Below are 22,419 nucleotides of genomic sequence, written 5' to 3' on the forward strand. Positions count from 1 at the left end.
TTCTTTCTATTCTTTTCAGAAAGTTCCTTTTTATAAGCTTTACTGCACGGGCTCTAGTGATCCTAAGTAAGCAAAAATAGGCATTTAATTTGGGTCTTAGAATATTTTACTAGCATAAAAATTTCAAAACAAATAGATAGATTACTAGGTGAAGTAGAGATAAATTGCCTTTATAAGTCAGTGCCTTTAATCCCAGCACTTGAGAAGCAGAGGCAGGTGGATCTTTTGAGTTCAGGACCTCCAGGGCTACAGTGTGAAACCTTTTCTTTAAAAAGAAAACCAACCAAGCAAAGATTGGTACTATATGTGAGTAGTAATAGGGAGGGGAGTAGCTTATTTTCTTTTGCTTGTTTTACAATAATGGGTTGAACCTAGGTACTCTATTACCAACCTATATATTGATACCTCAGGAAAAAATTTAATTTAGTAAGATGTTATTCAAACATATAGCAACATTTTGTTGTTGTTAAGTGAACTGTAGTTACTTTTTTTTTTTTAAATTTGAAATTTTGTGAGGTCAAAATAACTCTCTGCTGTTAGTAAGTTAAGCAGTAAATTGGCTTATAGGATATTCTCTGGAGAAAGAAGTTCTGAATTAAATGTAAGCTATATGCAGGGATGGTGGCACATGCCTTTAATCCCAGCACTCAGGAGGCAGGCAGATTTCTGAGGTCATGGCTAGCCTGGTCTACAGAGTACATTTTAGGATAGCTTTGGCTATACAGAGGAACCCTGCCTTGAAAAGAAACAAAGTCAACATCTGTATAATTTGAATTGGCAGTCAGTTTGTATTACATGTTGAACATTCTTTTTTTTTTAAAGATTTATTTATTTATTAATTATATATAAGTACACTGTAGCTGTCTTCAGACACTCCAGAAGAGGCGTCACATCTCATTACGGGTGGTTGTGAGCCACCATGTGGTTGTTGGGATTTGAACTCAGGACCTTTGGAAGAGCAGTCAGTGCTCTTACCTGATGAGTCATCTCTCCAGGCCCCCATGTTGAACATTCTTTTTTTTTTTTAAAGATTTTTTATTTATTATTATACATAAGTACACTGTAGCTGTTGTCAGGTACACCTGAAGAGGGTGTCAGATCTCATTATGGGTGGTTGTGAACCACCATGTGGTTGCTGCATATTGAACATTCTTAATCCCAATACCTGTATTTGAAATTATGATCATCAGCAAATAGAAAATTCCATAACTGCCTTCTTATGGTGGGTTATACTCAAAATGCTAGCACACTAAACACTGTTTTGTAAGTTACCTCTGGTCCTATGCATATGTAATTGTATATAACCTAAAGAACTTGTGTGCTTTGACTTGGATCTTGACTCCAAGACAGCTTATTATGTATATCTGACAATCTGAAATGCTTTTTTTATCCCAGGAATTTGGGATAAGGAATGCTCATCCTGTATATAGACTTTAGGGAAGATAATAAATAATAACAGGTAATTTAAACAGCTAAAAAACTAATATTGTTTACTTTTGTATCAAAAAAGTCTTTTTTTCTTTTTGATATTAAGTTTGAGGGATTGAAGTTGCTGAGCTTCCTTGGAATAATCAAAATTAAGTAGCAAAGAATAATTTTCTTTTTGGAGTCGGTTGCTTTAGATAGTTTTTTACTGTTTACCTATAAATTTGAAGAGTAGATGGCTCCATTTTCTATCTACTACTTGTAAATGATGAGGAGACAGAAAAGATTATGTTCTCCAGATGTCGCCCAGTAGTTTATGACAAGAGAACATGAGTGAGAAACTATGGAGGCCTCTGTGGTCTCTTAACATACACACACACACACACACACACACACACACACACACACACACACACACATTAGTAAGTTGTTGCCTAAAATGAGCAGTTATCAACTCAGGCATCACAAAAAAATGTACACCTCATTTGTTCACTTTATTCTGACCATTTAGTGATGGCATCTAGAAATATTCTGAGTTTGTGCCAACGTTTTATTTTGAGCATGTTCTGTTTATAATATTTTTTTTTGTTTGTTTGTTTTTGTTTTTGTTTTTTGAGACAGGGTTTCTCTGTGTAGCCCTGGTAGTCCTGGAACTCACTTTGTAGACCAGGCTGGCCTCGAACTCAGAAATCCGCCTGCCTCTGCCTCCCAAGTGCTGGGATTAAAGGCGTGCGCCACCACCGCCCGGCTATAATATTTTTAAAGTTACCCCTTTTGAAAACCAAAAACTGGGGCAAAAGATAGGACTTCACAATTATAAGCACTGTCTGCTCTTCCAGAGGACCCTGTTCAATTACAGGGGTATAATTCCAGTGTCTCCTTCTTGCCTTTATGGGCACCAGGCATGTACATGGTGCACAAACACTCATACACATAAAATAAAAATAAATAAAATCTTAAACTCTTATAAAAAGAAAAGCTAAAACTGGTGTGACTTAATAGCTTAGGTTATTATATCAGTCAGTGTCCTGTAACTTCAGAAGCAGATTGTATTTCTTTAAGATATGAAAGATACTTAGACTCCATGTGATGTGATGGCCTTTATCCTTCTCTGGAGAGAGTCTGTGGATCATGGTTATTTTTGCTGGTGATTCATTAATAACCACAGTTGCTTATTAAAGTAAAACAATTAGATGAATTGTTGGATCCAGTTATGTCTTTTACATATCTATAATGCAGAAATGAGTTTAGTTTCTAAGATTATCTATTTCCAGACTATAAATAAAGTTCAAGTTAGTTCAGATATCAGATGATACCATCCAGTTATTGAGATTATCCTGATTAGAAAATCTTCACTTTTCCCCTTTTACATCTAAAGCATAGACTTTAAAACACCTTATAAAAATGAAACCCCTGTCAAGGGAGAGAAGTTAGCAAGAGAATTTTATCTTTACAGAATTTCTCTTTGCCACTTGTTTCAGGTTAATGGTAAGAGTTACCCGCAGGCTAAGTTGCTATTGGGACAGATGGGGGCATTGCATCCAGCCAATAGGCTAGCTGCTTATATCACAGGCAGGTTGCGACCCTCAGTCCTGGACCTCTCAACCCTCAGTACTGTCATCTCCAAGGTAGCATCCAATGCCAAGGTGGCTGCATCCAGGAAACCACGCACCCTGTTGCCTTCAACATCCAATTCCAAAATGGCATCCTCTGGCCCAGCAACAAATCGCTCTGGGAAGAATCTGAAGGCATTTGTTCCAGCAAAAAGGCCAATTGGTAAGTAAGAGAATGCATATGGTTTGGAAAGGCCTGTAATTTAATGTTGGCCAGTGAATCCAATATGAAAGTTATAAAAGTGGCAAAATACAGATTTTTGTGTTATTATTAATGCCCTTATTTAAATATTCTAAAAATAATTCTTCTGATGACCTATGATATCTGATGAATTAAAATTAAGTTTTACAGTCAAAAGACTTTGAGACTGTATTAACATATTAAAACCAAGGTTTTGCTTTAAAATGTTTTCTTTACTTTTCCTATGATGATTGACATTTTTCATACCAATCATAAGCATATTCCTTGTACTTACAAATCTGAGGCACTAACAAGAGCTAGTAGAATGGGTTAGTATAGGTTAAAAATAAAAAGCTCTTGTCAAACAAAAACTTTTAGTATATTTCTGTCTTGTGTATGAAAACTTCTTTTGCCTAACACTTTACAGTCTATATTAAATTGCCTTCTTGAAACATTGTTTTAGTTGAAAGTTATACAGTTAGTTTAAGAAATTCCTCTTTTTTGTTTCAAATACCTTTAGGAATGTTAAGTAAAGGTGTCAGTTTGTCGTCATTTTTAAATTCTTCTAACACGAAATTGAAATATATGGCTGCTTCATTGGGGGCCCTGTGTTCCATCCAATAGATGACTGTGAGCATCCACTTCTGTATTTGCCAGGCATTGGAATAGCCTCAAAATTGACAGCTATATCAGGATCCTGTCAGCAAAATCTTGCTGGCATATGCAATAGTGTCTGGGTTTGGTGGTGGTTTATAGGATGGAACCCCAGGTGGGGCAGTCTCTGGATGGTTCTTCCTTCCTCCTCAGCTCGGAACTTTGTCTCAGGAGGAACAACAATATGAACTAACCAGTATGCCCAGAGCTTGTGTCTTTAGTTGCATATGTAGCAGAGGATGGCCTAGTCAGCCATCATTAGGAGGAGGGGCCCTTGGTCTTGTGAAGATTATATGCCCCAGTACAGGGGAATGCCAGGGCCAGGAAGTGGGAGTGGGTGGGTCGGGAAGCAGAGCGAGAGGAGGGTATAGGGGACTTGCAGGATAGCATTTGAAATGTAAATGAAGAAAATATCTAATAAACAAAAGAACTATATGGCTGAAGGCTGGAGTAAAGATAGAGGATGGGCAGTTAATGTTTTAAAGAGAATCTATTTATGCCTCTAGAATGCAGCTTTAATTAGAATTTAAAAGAATAAAACAGTCTTAACCTGCTTTTAAAAACATGTTCATATTTTAAAAAAAATATATAGTACTTAGTTTGTAAAAGGAGGAGTTGCTGAGGCAGGAGGGAAATACTAGGAACAAACTTTAAACTTTCAGTGCGGAACGTAAGGGTAATGGGAATCTTGTCCTTCCCCTTTTCATCTGTTTTAGGTGATAAGGTTAATAACTGCTGCTTTGTGTGTGTTTTGTGACATAATTTCTATGTGGCCCTGGCTGTCCTGAAACTCATTATTGTAGACCAGGCTGACTTGAAACTCATAGAGATCTACCTGCCTCTGCTTCCCTAGTGCTGGAATTAAATGCATGATTCACTATGTCCAGCTTACTCTTTTGTGTCCTAAGAATTTAGAATGTATAGGCTAAAGATGTTTAGTCTGAGCATTCAATTTTAAGTCTATTATTATTATTATTATTATTTTAAAATTAGAATTATAGCCGGGCAGTGTTGTCACATGCCTTTAATCCTAGCACTCAGGAATTGGGGGCAGGTAGAGCTCCTCAGTTTGAGGGCAGCCTGGCTTACTAAGTGGGTTCCAGGCCAGCCAGGTTTGTAGAGAGACCCTGTGTCAGAAAACAAAAAACAAACAAACAACCGAAAAATAGAATTTTAAAACTTTGCTTTGGGTGGAGGACAGTGTTTGAGTCATTTTTTTTCTTTTTTTGTGTGTGGGTAGCAATTGGTACTTATAGGTGGATTGTACCTTTAAGAAATTGACCCAGGAGCCAGGCGTGGTAGCGCATGCCTTTAATCCTAGCTAGCATTTGGGAGGCAGAGGCAGGCGGATTTCTGAGTTCGAGACTAGCCTGGTCTACAGAGTGAGTTCCAGGACAGCCAGGGCTTCACAGAGAAACTCTTGTCTTAAATCCCCTCTCCCCCCCCAAAAGAAATTGACCCAGTGGGCACAACTAATGTTATAAGCACAATCATTTAGTAGGAGGGCACAGTGAGAGAACGAAGATTTTTTACCTGCAAATTTTTATTTGCAGCAGCGCGGCCCTCTCCTGGTGGTGTGTTCACACAGTTTGTGATGAGCAAAGTTGGTGCCTTACAGCAGAAGATACCCGGAGTTCGCACACCTCAACCCCTTACAGGGCCACAGAAGTTCAGTATCAGGCCTTCTCCAGTAATGGTCGTCACACCTGTGGTTTCTTCTGAGCAAGTTCAGATGTGCAGCACTGTAGCTGCTGCTGTCACTACTTCCCCTCAAGTGTTTCTAGAAAATGTTACTGCTGTGCCATCTCTGACTGCTAATTCTGATATGGGAGCTAAAGAAGCTACATATTCTTCTAGTGCCTCCACTGCTGGGGTTGTTGAGACCTCTGAAACTAATAACACTACCCTTGTAACATCTACCCAGTCTACAGCCACTGTGAACCTTACCAAAACTACTGGGGTAACTACTAGCCCTGTGGCTTCAGCTTCGTTTGCTAAACCATTGGTAGCATCTCCAACCATAACTCTTCCTGTTGCTTCCACTGCCTCCACCTCCATAGTCATGGTGACCACAGCTGCATCTTCCTCCGTGGTGACCACACCTACTTCATCACTGAGTTCTGTACCTATTATACTCTCAGGAATTAATGGAAGTCCACCCGTGAGCCAGAGACCAGGTAAGGACTAGTTCTTTTCAGCTGCTTTATTATAAATAAAGCTCCTTAATTAAATTTTACAGTTGTAATAAAATTAGGAGTTTCTAGTTTAGACATTGTCATTTGTAAATGCGTTGGGCTGCATTCATAGCTATCTTGAGATGTATGTAGGCCACAATTTAGATATGCCTGAATACATTTTAGAGTTTCAGCCATAGTATGACATGTTAACATTCCTAAATCTTTAAAATTCTACAAAACCGAACCCTAGAAATAACAGCTTATGGCTAGTTGCAAGAATAGGAATGACCACTGTTTATAACAGTTCTGAAGCCAGGTTCCAGAGTACAGGGATCAGCTGTCTTCAAGAGATTATCTGATTGATAGGTTAATAGGACTAAAGTTGAATCCAAGGAATACTAAAACTCAAAAACAAAGTCGAAATGATAGCTGAAGGATACTAAATGATGTAAATAGGACCAGACCTCTGAGCATTAGAACAGCCATTAAAGTGGCATGGGAGGAAGGGCAAACTGCTTTATGATGAGAGCTACAGCTACACATCTCTAAGGAGGGAATTTCATACCCAGCTGCTGGGGCAGTTACTCTTTTCTCTTCCCCCTTCTCCTTCCCTTCCTTTCTAAGAAAATGTTTCTGCATTTATAAGAAAATACACAGCAGTGACTTTTTCTGAAATGGTATACTTAACTAACTTTGATGTTTTTATAAATTTTTATTTTACGTATATAGTGTTTTGCCTGTTTGTGTGTCTCTGGAGGCCAGCTGGCCTGCTTACCTGCCTTCCTAAAAGAAGGTATCATATTCATTCCTAGTTCTCATTATTACACTTAGCTGATAAAATAACCTGGCCAAAAAAGCAAGTAATAGAGGGTTTATTTGGGTTGATGGTTTTAAGGGTAGTCCTTTGTGGTCAGGAAAGCCATAGCAACAGGAGTATAAGTCACTATTTCACTGTGTGTCTGGAACTTAATGCTTTTTTTATTATCCAGGACCTGAACCTATGGAATGGTATCATCCACATTCATGATAAATCTTCCCTTCTTGGTTAAACTTCCCTAAGGAACAACTCCACAGACATGGCCATAGGCTGTTATTCCAAGTATTCTAAATCCCATCAAGTTGACAATCCACTGACACAGATATAACTAATAAGAGATGAGGAGGCACATTTCTATGTTTAGTACTTATATTTTGTATTCATCAACTTTTTAAATAATTTTTTTTTTCATTTTTAAAAAATTTATTTTAGGCCAGGCAGTGGTGGCACATGCCTTTAATCCCAGCACTTGGGAGGCAGAGGCAGGCGGATTTCTGAGTTCGAGGCCAGCCTGGTCTACAGAGTGAGTTCCAGGACAGCCAGGGCTACACAGAGAAACCCTGTCTCGAAAAAAACAAAAACAAAAATTTATTTTAGCCTGGCAGTAGTGGTGTAGGCCTTTAATCCCAGAACTCAGGAGGCAGAGGCATACCTCTGAGTTTGAGGCCACCCTGGTCTGCAGAGTGAATTCAGTATGCCAGTGCTACATCCGCTTAGAAACCCTGTCTCAAAATTTTTTTTATTTTTGTTTTACTTTTATATGTGTTTCCTGCATGTATGCAACTACACCATGTGCTTCTAGTACCCACAGGGGCCATAAAAAGTTATTAGATCCTTGAGAATTAAAGTTACAAACAACTGGCTATTGAACTACCTTGTAGGTAGGGACTGAGAACTGAACCCGGGTCCTCTGGAAGAGAAGCCAGTGTTCTCGACCACTGAGCCATCTCACAAGCCCCCANTTTTAAGTTGTATTAGGTTACAAGAATTTAGGGTAATATAATTATTTATTTTGGTAAATTTTATTTTGTTGTTTTGTTTTGTTTGAGACGGGGGTTTCTCTATGTAACAGAGTTCTGGCTGATCTGGACTTGCATTTTAGACCAGGCTGGCCTCAAGCTCACAGAGATTTGTTTGCCTCCGCCTCCTGAGTGCTAGGATTAAAGGCGTGTACATCATACCTGCTTTATTTTATGTATATATTTGATGTATCTGTCTGTGTATGTCAGTGTACTGCATACTTGCAGTACCCTCAGAATTCAAAAGAGGGTATGGAATCCTCTGAACCCAGGTCTTCTGCAAAAGCGATAAGTGCTGAACTGTCTCTCCAGCTCCTAATTTTTTATATTTAAATACAACTACCTCTAGAAGATGAGCCAGTGCTCTAAACATGAGCAGTTTCTTCAGCCACCGTGTGCATGTTTTTTTTAAAAAAGTGTGTGTGTCTGTCTGTCTCCCTTTATGTTTGCGTCTTTGGAGAGTAGGAGGGGCGTTAGAGTCCCTGGATTTGGAATTGCAGGCAATTTTTTTGAACTTCCCAACATGGCATCCAGGAACTCCTGTCTTCTACAAAAGCAGCAATTTCTGGACCATCTCTCCAGCCCCCAGATGCATATTTTTATTCAAATTGTGTAGTATTATTTTCACAGGTAATAAATTGGCAAACATTTTATTGCTAATATCAGATAAGTGTACTAATTAGATCAATTTTGTCTGTACTTACTATGAGTATTATACCTATTTCTTTACTCTAAAACTAACACTAAAATATTCTCTTCTCATCTTGTATTTCCAAATAGCTCTGAAATGTCTTTGTTGTTATTATTGTTTTTCAAGACAGGGTTTTTTTCTGTGTAGCCCTGCCTGCCCTGGAACTTGCTCTGTAGACCAGGCTGGCCTCAAATTTACATCATCCTGTCTCTGGCTCAACCACCATCCAGCTTGAAGTGTCTTTTAATTCACATTTTCTGAATTAATTTTTTACCTTTTTTTAAAAACCTTTTTTGTTTCTTTCTAACTAGGCTTTATTTCTCTATTTCTTTGGTATTTCTTGGTTTCATACCATTGAACTAGGAGTTTTTTGTTTGTTTTGAGATTATTTCCACAAATGCTTAAACTTTTCTTTGTAATTTTTAAAAAGATTTGTGTTAATTTTATGTGTATGGGTATTTTGTTTGGATGTCTGTCTGTGTGCCACATGTATGCAATGCCTACAGAAGCCAGAACAAAGCATCATACTTCCTGGAGCTAGAGTTATAGCCAGTTGTAAGGTCTTGGGAATTGAACCCGGGTCCTGTAAAGCCAGTGCTCTTAACGACTGAAACATCTTTGCAGCCTCAAGTTAAACTCTATTTATTTGTTATTTAAAAACCAAAGAGCACTAGCATACACTTCATGATATTTATTCCTAATACTATCTTTGTGAAGTAAATATGTGAAACAAAATCATAGGACTCATTGTAAAGGAGAGAGTTTATCATAATTTCTTGAACTTGAATGTAAACTCAGCTTTAGAGTTCTGCCTCTGCTTTTCATTAGATAGACGCATGTTTTGAATGTACGTCTTGAAAAATTAATGATTTTCCTTTTAAACCATTCTGAATCTAAAGTTCTACAATGTCTGGGCAATTACTCAGGTTTAAAATACATTATTCTTTGGCAGGCAAGATACCGCAGTAGGTGAAGGTACGTACCTCTAAGCCTTATGACTTGACTTCTATACCTAGAACCCACATGGAAGAAGAAGAGAAATGTCTCCTACAAGTTGTCCTTTGATTCATATATATATAAGATAATACACACAAATAAATGTATTGTGATTTGTTTGTTTGTTGAGACAGGGTTTCTCTGTATAGGCCTGGCTATGCTAAAAGTTGCTTTGTAGACCAGACTGGCCTCTAAACTCATAGATTTGCCCATCTTGCCTCCCATATTCTGGGATTAAAAGTGTGGATCACCATTGGCAAATGTGATGACAATGATGATGAGCCAAGGCATTTTCTTTTCAGTTTGAAGCCAACCTGTTTTCCATAGCGAGTTCTAGGACAGTTAGGGCTCTATAAAGAGATCTTGTCTCCAAAAATAAAACAAATTATAGATTATTCTTAGCTATGAATAGTATACTATAAAGGGAAAGTGTTTCACTAACTTTATAATTCAAGTAAGACGTTACTTGCAGCATTATTAGGTCTTATGTAATATTATTTTTACCCATGTACTTTTAAAGATAAATTCTTATAGTTGCTTCTCATTTTTCTGTTTTCCAGAAAATGCCCCTCAAATTCCAGTGACTACCCCACAGATCTCTCCTAACAACGTGAAACGTACTGGACCTCGATTGCTGTTGATTCCAGTGCAGCAGGGTTCTCCTACGCTTAGACCAATCCAAAACCCACAGCTTCAGGGACAGCGGATGGTCTTGCAACCTGTTAGGGGTCCAAGTGGAATGAACCTATTCAGGCACCCCAATGGACAGATCGTCCAACTCCTACCTTTACATCAGATTCGAGGCTCTAATACCCAGCCCAGCTTACAGCCTGTGGTATTTCGGAACCCAGGTATAAAGTTAGAGATCTTTCTGATGAATTTTGTTGTTAAATCACTTGACTATGTGATGTGTTTGGTATGCCAGAATTTTTTTTTTTTTTCTGTCTCCTAAAGTGGGAGACATACCTTGAAAAGACTTGATGGTATGAGCAGTGGTGATTTAAGCTCTTTCTTTTTCTTTCCAGGATCTATGGTGGGAATCCGACTACCAGCTCCTTGCAAATCTTCAGAGACTCCATCATCTTCTGCTTCATCCTCTGCCTTCTCTGTCATGAGTCCTGTAATTCAGGCTGTTGGGTCTTCTCCAACAGTAAATGTCATTTCTCAGGCACCTTCATTGCTTTCCTCTGGATCTAGTTTTGTCTCTCAGGCTGGTACACTGACTCTGAGGATCTCTCCTCCTGAAACTCAAAACCTTGCAAGTAAAACAGGCTCTGAAAGCAAAATAACACCCAGCACTGGAGGACAGCCTGTAGGCACTGCTAGCCTCATTCCTCTGCAGTCAGGTAGTTTTGCCTTGTTGCAGCTCCCAGGACAAAAGCCTATCCCCAGCTCTGTTCTTCAGCATGTTGCTTCCCTTCAAATAAAAAAGGAATCTCAGAATACAGACCAGAAAGATGAAACAATCAGAAGAGAGGAGGAAACTAAGAAAGTTCTACCATCAAAAGATAAAGCTCTAGACTCTAAGGCTAATATAATGAAGCAAAACTCAGGAATTACTGCCTCAGAAAACACCTTGAATAATTCATTGGATGATGGGGGTGATCTTTTGGATGAGGAAACCCTTAGGGAAGATGCCAGACCTTATGGATACTCTTATAGCACTGGGTCTCACACAGATGAAGACAAAGATGGTGATGAGGACTCTGGGAACAAGAATCAGAGCAGGCCAAAAGAAAAACAAACTGTTCCAGAAGTTAGAGCTGGCTCTAAAAACATCGATATGGCACTCCAAAGCATCAGAAGTATACGGCCTCAAAAGTGTGTTAAGGTGAAGGTTGAACCGCAGGAGGGATCAGACAGTCCAGAGAACCCAGATGGCTTTCTAGTCCTTTCTAAGGAGGACAGTAAATTTGAGTTATCAGGGAACCAAGTTAAGGAACAGCAATCTAACTCACAGGCAGAGGCCAAGAAGGATTGTGAAGATTCTCTGGGGAAGGACAGTCTTAGAGAGAGATGGAGAAAACACCTAAAGGGCCCCTTAACTCAGAAGTACATTGGAATTTCACAGAACTTTAACAAAGAGGCAAACGTTCAGTTCTTTACAGAAATGAAGCCATGTCAAGAAAATTCTGAACAGGATATCTCTGAATTACTTGGAAAAAGTGGAGCTATTGAGAGTGGTGGAGTTTTAAAAACTGAGGATGGTTCTTGGAGTGGCATTTCTAGTTCTGCGGCCTTCTCTATTATCCCTAGGAGAGCTACAAAAGGAAGAAGAGGGAGCAGCCGTTTTCAGGGTCATTTACTGCTCCCAAGAGAACAGATGAAACCAAAGCAACAGACAAAGGATGGGAGAAGCAGAGCTGCTGACTTCACAGTGTTGGATCTGGAAGAGGAGGATGAGGAGGATGAGAATGAGAAAACTGATGATTCTCTTGATGAGATTGTGGATGTTGTCTCTGGCTACCAGAGCGAGGAGGTTGATGTAGAAAAGGTGGTGAGCCCGTTTTTTGTTGTTGACTGAAACCTTGTGGATTTAAATGATTAGAGCTAGCTTTTCTAGAGAATCACTAAAACCTAATGTATTCACTTGGGTGCCTAGGTTTAGATCATTATTAAATGACTAATGTTTAAGGAAACACTTTGTGTCTTACTCATTACTCTTTAAAGGTTTCATCCTTTGGAATATAGATGCTGTAAAGTGCCTACTAAGTTGAATTTTTAAGGATACCTACAATCATTTGATCATAGTGGTTTCTGTCACATTGTCTGTGATGTGATTGACACTTACCTGATACACTTAAACACTGAAAATATTCTTTTAAAAGTAGAGGAGAAAGAGTTTGTCTGCATTTAGAGGGAAATTTTTCTTCTTGGGAAAAAATGCAAAATTCCACCTAATATTTTTGTTTAATTTTACCTGAAAGTTGCTTTGTATCTTTCAGTATTGTGTTGGAACTAAAAATTCTATATTTTTTCTATATTCTATACTTAAAGCATTGTTTTTTACAATGTAACCTTTATAGTTTTATGGTTTTTGTTGAGATTTTTCTTGATAGGCTTCCTATTTACAGGACTATTAACTGAATTAAGTAAGTGAGGGCCAGACATGATATAGGGCAAGAGTTAGATTACATTATTTTTTCTATAAAGGGGCCAGATAGTAAACATTTTACACATTGCAGGTTAAATGATTCCATTGCTGTGGTAGTGTGGAAGCAACCACAAACATGTGAGTGAAAGAATGGGGTTTTTATTTTATTTATAAATAAATAAATTTTATTTATTTTAGAATGGGGAAGAATGTAATTTTATTCCAGTAAAATTACAAAATAGGTGGTGGGCTCTGGGTTCCTGACCACTAGCATAGGATCCTATATAAAACAGCTCATAGACAGCTGCTTCAGGGAGCAACTCTCTTCAGGGACAAATGGTAGAAGCCTTTGTACCAATTATATTCTAGAATCTCTCTTAAGATATGTTTAGCTCTTATATCAGCTGCTATTTCCTGACTGCTTTATCAATTACAACAAAAAGGTAGTAGTTTAAAATAGCTGAGCTTGGTGGTGCACACCTTTAATCCTGTCAGATCTTTTGAATTTGAGACTTGCCTGATCAACATTGAGAACCTTTCTCAAAAACAATTCCCTCAAAAAACCCTCTGAAAAATTTTAACCTTGTATTATACCTGTGCCTCAAGTGTTTTACTTACAAGTAAGGATACAGTTCTAACATCTAATTTATATATGCATTTGCCTTATACTGTAGGCTAATCCTTTTCAGAGAGATAAAGCTAAGAATATGGAGTTTGTATGATTGTATTTCACAACTTACTGTACTTTTACAGTCTCTTTTTTTGTAGTCAGTCTGAGTAAACAAATGAAAAAACAAAGACAAAACAGTCCAACTTTAAGACTAATGAGGACTTTAATGATCAGTGAAACTGCTTTTGCAGAGCCTATGGAATGCATTAATCTTACGGGGGCTCCTGCTTGGATATACTAATTTGACTTCTAAAAAAATACAAATTGTTATATGAATGATTTCTTTTTTTTTTTTAAAGATTTATTTATTTATTATATGTAAGTACACTGTAGCTGTCTTCAGACACTCCAGAAGAGGGAGTCAGATCTCATCACGGATGGTTGTGAGCCACCATGTGGTTGCTGGGATTTGAACTCTGGACCTTCAGAAGAGCAGTCGGGTGCTCTTACCCACTGAGCCATCTCACCAGCCCATATGAATGATTTCTAAAATATAAATTCTGTATCATGTTTACATGCATGTCTCACGCAAAAATTATCTTTACACTTACTGCTAGACTTTGAATTATATGAGGAAATTTGTGAATGACTAATTTGTCTTCTCTTGAGATTATTGGATACAATTTATAAAGTCTGCAGTTAAGATCATGCAATAGATAGGTGTAGGGCACAGGCCTATAATCAGTGAGGAGGTAGAGGCAGGAGGATTGCAGGTTTGAGCTGTCTTGGAATACATAACATACCCCGTGTCATAGATCATGAAGTAGGCATACACCTTTTAGATCGAGTATTCTAAATCAAACCTACATTAGTAACTTTAGAGTCTATTCATTTTTGTTCCTTAGGGTTAATTATAATATACCTTGTCATTGCTTAACTTATGCTTAAGGTAAAGAGGGCACCATAAATGAGAGCTTGTGTTTAGTGTCTATTAGCCTTATGGAGCCTTTAATTTGGGGTTGGTTTATCTAAAATCATAAACATGAGAGTTTTAGGTGATTGGGATATCTCTTTTATTTGCCTCTAAAGTACAATGCAAATATATATATAAAGATAACGTGTTTCTTTTAGTTTCTGGCATAATGAACATTACTTTTAAAGATGGACTTGGAAATATCTGTTTATCCCAAATCACACTTGCACCTTTGAAAGTATTCAGTGAATTTCTAAGAATTTACCAGTGCTTAGTGTTTACTCAGTTACTTCTGTTATGGTATTGTAAGGAACTACACTTGATTACTTTTGAAAACTGAAATTCTTCAAAAGCTTTTATTCTGCGGAGTTGTATCCCATTTCTGTGTTTGTCTTATATTAATGTGTATTGATTTATAGGCATTTGATTAAATAATAGTTATTAAGTCCTTTTAAAACAGAATGTTTTGTGGGTTTTGATGCATTAGAGCTTGGTATTGAACCCAGGGCCTCAGCATGTATGATCAAGTTTTTTTTTAAACCTTAAGGCATCATACTTGAATGTTGTCTTCTAGATAAAACATCCAAGCATCAAATGTAGCCTGCCTAAAAAATCTTTGTCCAGCCTAAGGTTAATGGTACCTGTTTAATATATATTTATGGCTTAATGTAGTTATTGATGTTAATTCTAATCATGTTGTCTTTCTGACTTAATTTCTTTGTATGATTAACAAACAGCATTATTAGTACCCAGGGTAGATCACTATTTGGAACTAGTTGGTTTAATAGGGAGCATGTGATTGAAAAGTTTAGGTATGTGTGTCTCCCGATACATTGTTTACTGTCCTAATGATCTATTTCAGAGTAACTATGTAGACTGTCTGGAGGATGATGAGCAGGTGGATGTTGAGACAATAGAAGAGCTTTCAGAGGAGATTGACTTTACCTACAAGAAGACCACAGCGACTCACACACAGTCCTTCAAACAGCAGTAAGTCAGATTTACCTTGGGGTTCAGAAGCAGAACAAAACCGAACACTTTGTTTAAAAGCTCTGGGTAACAGACCCACTTCCATTATTTCTTTAGGAATTGTTGATTTGTTTTCTGTTTTTCTTTTCTCCTAGGTAGCATAGATGAGGCTTTGAAATAGGAATTTACTTGCTTTGGCCTTTGCTAACAAGTAGTATATAAATATGGGCAACAAGCTTTTAGAGAGTGATGACACTTGTGTTAGCCTATATAGTAAGTTCTAGGCCAACTAGAGCTATGTAGTGAGACTCTGTCTAAAATAATAAATAAAATTAAATGCTAGTTTTGATAGTTTAAATAACCTCGGACAAGTTTATAATTTCTTTGAACAAGTTTATAATGTTCCCCATTTAGAGTATATGATGAAATAGTATACATGTTGCCCATAATAGCTAACAAGATCTGACTATTCAACATAATGTAGTTCCTTTATATTTCAGTTAAAAAGCATTAAGATTATGAATGTAGTTATTGTCCTAGCTGAACAGGTGAGGTACAAGTATGAAATTCTATCTGTTCCACTGATAAGACGCAGGTGTGTGCTTTGGTGTGTTTTCTTACCTCTGTGTTAGGAAGCTCTGTAGGGATTAGGAATTGGCATTCGAGAGAGACAAGAAGGAAGAAGGCAGCTTCTTTTGTCTTGATTCCTGAGACAGTTTCCTAAGTGACTATCTTCACTCCAGAGCTGTTTACAGGCTCCTTCAGTTACCTATTAAGGTGAGAGAGTTTAAATCCCTTAAAATTTAGTTATATTTACTAAGTTCAGTAGTATTGCAGACAGATGGAAAGTCCTGTGTTTTAAACCCAAGTTCCTAAACAGCAACAAAGAAAAATGTAATTTTAAAAATAACTTTTCCTTTCTTTTAGGGAATAATATAGGCTATAAATGCTTAAAAAGAAATCACTGAGTGTGTATACTATTCTGACATTGTGATTCATGCAGTGAATTTTGATATGTCTAAAATTTCTCATATCTAAAATTGGTTTGGGGCTGCCCTGGTGGCTCATAATTGTAATCCCAGGACTGGAGAGGTTAAAGCAAGAGGATCATTAACTAGTTCCAGGCCAGCCAGGGCTACATAGTGATTGATACTTTTGAAATGATTATAACCATGTATAAATTTCTCATATAAATATAGCTAGCAAACTGCAGAGCTTGAAGAAAATTATATTGAGAGACATGGGAAAATTCAGTAAGTGGATACACCATATTATTAGGTTAGGATAATAAAAGAGCCAAGAATAACTATACAAACTATAAAAGAGCAGAAATTAAATTTAAAGGCAGAAACAGGCAGATCTGAGTTTGAGGCCAGAACAGCCATGCTTTCACAATGACGCCCTGCCTATGAATGAATGAATGAATGAATGAATGAATGAATGAATGAATAAAATTTTAATTTTAGTAACTATTTGAACACTACAGGTAAAGTGTACTGTTTAGCCGGGCGTGGTGGCGCACACCTTTAATCCCAGCACTCGGGAGGCAGAGGCAGGTGGATTTCTGAGTTCAAGGCCAGCCTGGTCTACAAAGTGAAACCCTGTCTCGAAGAAAAAAAAAAAAGTGTACTGTTTAATAAATTATGGCCATCTAGTATACCTTGGAGAAAAGAAACTGTAGTTTGGGATGATGTAGTTTCATAACTTGTGAAATGAAATTGATCTGATATTGAATTTCAGTAATATATTAAAACTACTTTTATTTTTAAATCTAGGTGTCATAGCCATATCTCTGCAGATGAAAAAGCTTCTGAAAAGAGTCGAAAGGTATTTAGAATGTATCTAATGAAATTATTTAATAAAATTGGTGACATTTATTTTATGCTTAAAAAATAAGATCTATTTACTAGTTTATTAAGGGCTTTTGTTTAGATCACTTTATTTGTCCTCTCTTTACAAATATACTACTTGGTTTTGAGAGTATGTGTGCGTGTGGTTGGTTTTTTTTTTTTTTTTTCCTTAATTTTAGTCCTCTTGGAAGAGTTAAAATAGATTCAGTTTATGAAAATTTGTTCATTTGAAAGCAAAATATACTTAAGGTTAAAATAATAGTAGTAAGCTTAAAAATTAAGATATTTATAACCCAAGAGTATAATATGGAAGATTCAATCAGATTTTCAAAACTGAGCAAGAAAGAAGAATTGATAATTTTTATAAAGCAAATAGACAAGTTGTGTTATATTCATGGTGCTCAAGGATCAGCAGAAAAATGAGAGTTAAACCACAATTAGATAGAGTGCTGAGATACACAGAGTAAAGTAAGAGAATCCTCTTGTGATCTCAGAAGTCCCTCAAGATCATTGGCAACAGCATAAATAAGCTTATATTATTAAGAGTCAGATGAAAGTCGGGCGTGGTGGAGCACACCTTTAATCCCAGCACTCGGGAGGCAAAGGCAGGCGGATTTCTGAGTTCAAGGACAGCCAGGGCTACACAGAAACCCTGTCTCGAAAAACCAAAAATAAAAAAAGAAAGGATCAGATGAAGCCACACACAAATAACACATCGTTTCAGAGGACCCTGCTAGAGGTGCTGGCCATATTTTCAGTTTATTAAAAAGGTTGGCATAATTGGCATATGTTTACACCTGTATACATGTCAGTAACAACTTTTTTGGAAATGTATTTTAGGGCTGGGGAGTTGCCTCAGTGGTTAGTAGCATGTACTGTTTCCACAAGACCCAAGTTTGGTTCCCAGCATTCATGACAGGCTTACAACCACCTGTAACTCCAGCTCCATGGGGGTCTGATAATTCTGGCCTCTGCTGGCACCTACACTCGGGTACACAAGCGCACATGGAAACGAACATGTAAAAAGATCTATCTATTTTAAAATAGTAACCAGTTTTCTTAACTCTCTGACAGTCCTCCCAGCCCCTTTAAATTTCTCCTAACCATTCCTCCCTCAGTTCCCTAAAGGTCAGCTTAAACAATCCCTTCTCCCAGTTTTCCCAATACCAGCAGCTCCAAACTATAACAACTATTCTAGCCTATCTCTTCAGCTCAGCTTTTCCTGCCTCAACTGTCTCCTAACGATGTCTTCTGCCACCAACTGCCTTTGCTTTCATTCTGGTAGCCCTAACCCTACCCCACTCCCACCCTGCCTTCTTAGGATCAGCTGGCTATTTTATATCCTGTCCTATTCCCAGAAATCCAAAAAGCAACCAACATTGAAGTGTCAAAACAGTTCTAACAGCTAAGAATTCTTAAAGAGCCAGTTGACTAGCAACTGGGGATCCTCATTTGTTTAGCTATTAATTATATAGTTTTGAAGCTGCCCTGGGTGCTTTCTGTAGCCATGCTACTATTGTGATTATTATTATTTTATTATTTTTTTTTTGTTTGCATCTCCACTTTTCCCAATGTCTTTCCCAGGGTTCTCAGGTGTCTGATGTCTTTCTGTTGCTCTCTCAGCACATCCACAACTGAGACCTAGATGGCACCTAACAACAATGATTCTCTTTCCTTTAAATTGGGTACAGTTTCCTGCACCTTTTATATTCCTGGACTGTCTTACCTTCTAGCGTCTTGTGTTCTGGAGTTCCTCCATGAATTCTCTTAATTTCTACCCCCAGCTCTGCGAACCTGACTTGGGCATATAAAATGCAGTATTCAGTATAATCTGTCTTAAAGTCCTGCTCATAGGCCTGTTGCTCTGCACTATGGATGGCTCTGTATTACAGGAGACCAAAGTCTTGCTCATAGGCCTGTCAGTGGTTAGGTGCTGAATATTTCTTGCCCAGGCTTCTCTAGCTGGCAGGGGAAGGCAGTATCTGGTCAGGATCTCCTCTTTGCTCTTTTTGGGTCAGTGGCAAGGTTTCAGAAAGCCTTCCCTGCACAACTCTGAGCTTTACTAGTTTTGATGGTATCCACAGCTCTCACTTCCTGTAGAAATATAAACAAATCTGCATCTTTAACACAGAACATTTTATTGACTTCCATTCTGATGTTAACACATCCTTATAGTATTTAGGCTGATTTAATTTAACAGTTTTTTTTCCTATAATTCATTGTCTTAGCTGCTGTTGTTCCTTTCTCATTAAAGTTCAGAAAATTTAAGGTTAATGGAGCACTATTTAGTATATCCTAGGGGGTCTTTATTCTTTCTATTTTATAAGCATTGCCTTTAAGGTACAGTTAGGTCTGTCTACAGCTGTTTGTCCTAGGATTGTGTAGTATACTTGTCATGTGCTTTACATTATCTGCAAAGAATTGCTTCATCTTACTTGAGACAGATACGGGAACATTGTCAGTCTTAATTTGTACAGGTATCTCTGTAATAACCATTACTTCCAGTAAATGTGTAATTACAGAATCAACTTTTTTAGAACTAAAAGAAGTTGCCCATTGAATCCCTGAGTATGTATCAGTGGTAAGGTGTATAAATTTGAGTTTTCCAAATTGTACACAGTGAGACATATCCGTTGACTTTAGGCTTACTTCCAGAAGATAATGAAGTTTGTTTATACAAAGAACAAGTAGGACTTTTTTTTTTATCATTTCCTTAGCTTGTTGCCAAGTGAAAGAAAAATGTTTTCTTTAAATCTATATTGTTAACATGGTGGGTTTTGTTTTGTTTTAATCCAATTTTGAGGCTTCTAGCATACTTCCCATTACTATTTGGTCAGTTTCTTTCACAGATGTCAAATCTGTTAACATTCTCCATTTTGCCAATTTCTTTTTTTATAACAAATGCAGGGGAATTCCATGATACATAGAAATACATGATACATAGAAATGACAATACCAAAATCCTGCCAGCACTTAGCTCTCTGCCAGATACAGCAATCATCAGGGACACACCTTCATACAATGTAAGGAAAGGTCACGGCAACACAAGATTTTTGTGAAATGATAGGTCCTGTATCCACTAAATCTTCTATTTCAATGTCATTCACTTGTAACTTTTTTTTTTTTTTTTGGNTTTTTTTTTTTTTTTTTTTTTTTTTTTTTTTTTTTTTTTTTTTTGGCTTCTAACTGTTTGCCAAAATACATGTTTTCCTGTATTTCCAAACCCTCCTGGCTAAAGGAGCTGGTGAGATGGCTTAGCTTTAAACTTGATAATCTGAGTTTAACATGGTGGGAGGAGAGAGCTGACTCCCACATGTACAGTGTCATGCTTGGCCTCACCACTACCACCTGCACAAATAAGTCTTTTTTTTAAAAAAGGGTTGGGGAGAAAGTTTATTTAGAAGAGAATGGCGGTTGATCTTTTTCCCAAAATTGAAAGGTCTTACCCATATTAAAATTTTGTATGTTGGGGGGTGGGAGGTTGTTGTCAGGCGCTTGTGCTTACCAGATTTCGGGACCATGGGTGGATATCAAATGTCATTTGAGATAGGCTATCTCACTAAACATGGAACTTAGTATTGGAGCTTGGCTGGCTGACTGGCCTGTAAGCCTCCTAACTCTGCCTGTCCACATTTTCCAATGCTGGAGGTATAGAGGCATACTCCTGCTCAGGTTTTATATGGATGCTGAAGACTCGGGTCTTTGTGAATGCACAGCAGCCCTCTGTCCACTGAGCTATTTGTCTAGTCTTAAAATGTTTTTATTTCTGTCACCAGTGGTAGTGCACACCTTTAATCCCAATACTTAGGAGGTAGAGGCAATCAGATCTCTGTGAGTTTGAGGCCAGCCTGGTATATACAAAGTGAGTTCTAGGATAGCCAGGACTGTAAAACAGAAATCCTGTCTCAAAAAAACAGAAAAAAAAAAAATATTTTTTTTTCTAACAATCAAGATTGTGATTTTTTTCAACTGATCATGGTTCACAGGGACTCACAGAGACTGAAGGAACAGTCATTGATCCTGTTTGGGTGTGAGCTAGGTCACCTGCACATATATTGCATATGGTACATAGACTGGTGTTCTTGTGGGACTCCTTAACAATGGAGTGGGGAGTTGTCTGGCTCTGTGTGTGCTCTTAGGACCCTCTTCCTCCTACTGCTTTGTCCTGTCCAGCCTTGTTAAAAGGGTTTGCGCCTACTCTTTTTCTAACTTGTTATGACATGTTTAGTTGATACCCTTGGGAAGCCTGTTTTGTTTTGTTTTGTTTTTTAAAGGGAAACTGAGGAGGAGTGGATCTAGGGGAGAAGGAGGTATGAGGGAAGGGTGAGAGCAGGGGAAACTGTAGTCAGAATGTAATGTATGTAAAGAATGAAAATTTAAAAAATAGAGACCTTTTTTTTTAAAAAGAAAAACAAAAGACTGTGGATTTTTGTTGTTGTTGTTATGTCCTGAAAACTCATTTTAACGATAAATTAGATTTTAAAAGCTATTCCAGATCTTTCCTTCCTGAAGCTCCAGATGGTCCCTCATTCGAACTGGAAAGAAATATGATATTAGTATATATTATATATAGTATATATTAGTATATAGTATATATTAGAATTTATACTGTTGGTATTGTTGAAATAAGGAAAGATAGACTGGGAAGATGAGCCATTCAGAAGCCTTGATAAAAGTCCAGACAAGGTGTATCTGATTTCAAACTATGATTTGGGATGGAGGAAGATGCTGAGGAAATATTCTTTTTGGACAGATTTCATTAATTTCTTCAAAATTGAAAGATGATTGTTGGAGTGATAAACCACACAAAGAAACAGAAGCTTTTGCATATTACCGACGGACACACACTGCCAATGAGCGGCGGCGGCGTGGTGAAATGAGAGATCTTTTTGAAAAATTGAAGATTACATTAGGATTACTTCATTCTTCCAAAGTTTCCAAAAGTCTCATTCTTAATCGGGTAAGTATTGTGGGAATCACATACACAGACATAAGTTCAATTAAGAGAAATTTAAAGATACTATAAGAAAGGAAATTCATTGTCATATGAGGGAAGTGGAAACAGAGTTACTTGTATTTAACAGGTGAGTAAAGGGTAGTGGCTGGTCATGGCAGCTTATACCTGTTATGCCAGCACCTGAGAGGCTGAACTGGAAGATTGCCATGAGTTGTAGGCAGCTTGAGCTATAGAGTGACGCAGCATCACAAACAGGGCTGTAAGTAAGCAGTAAATATTCAGGGGAAAATCATTAAGTGAAAATAACTTTATGTTGATTGTTAAGAACAGGAGAGAGAGAGGTGGTGCTGGTGCTGGTGTTCAAGGAAGCACATGAGCCTGTGGGTACATGTT

General features: G+C 37.6%; 1 protein-coding gene across 10 annotated transcripts in view; it reads left to right on the forward strand.

Annotated features, from left to right (window-relative positions):
- Positions 1-22,419, forward strand: part of Mga (MAX dimerization protein MGA) — a 92,221-nt gene that overhangs the window by 61,809 nt on the left and 7,993 nt on the right. For 7 of the 10 annotated variants that reach the window (XM_029470410.1, XM_029470396.1, XM_029470392.1 and 4 more), the window contains 7 exons: positions 2,907-3,201; positions 5,427-6,050; positions 10,134-10,424; positions 10,599-12,067; positions 15,113-15,240; positions 16,995-17,046; positions 21,823-22,029. In XM_029470410.1, the coding sequence (XP_029326270.1) occupies positions 2,907-3,201; positions 5,427-6,050; positions 10,134-10,424; positions 10,599-12,067; positions 15,113-15,240; positions 16,995-17,046; positions 21,823-22,029 (3,066 nt within the window). The remainder of the gene's footprint in view (positions 1-2,906; positions 3,202-5,426; positions 6,051-10,133; positions 10,425-10,598; positions 12,068-15,112; positions 15,241-16,994; positions 17,047-21,822; positions 22,030-22,419) is intronic. The other 3 variants (XM_029470424.1, XM_029470433.1, XM_029470440.1) reach the window with 3 other exon arrangements.

The sequence above is a fragment of the Mus caroli genome, chromosome 2 (assembly GCF_900094665.2).
Source record: "Mus caroli chromosome 2, CAROLI_EIJ_v1.1, whole genome shotgun sequence".
NCBI classification, from domain to species: domain Eukaryota; kingdom Metazoa; phylum Chordata; class Mammalia; order Rodentia; family Muridae; genus Mus; species Mus caroli.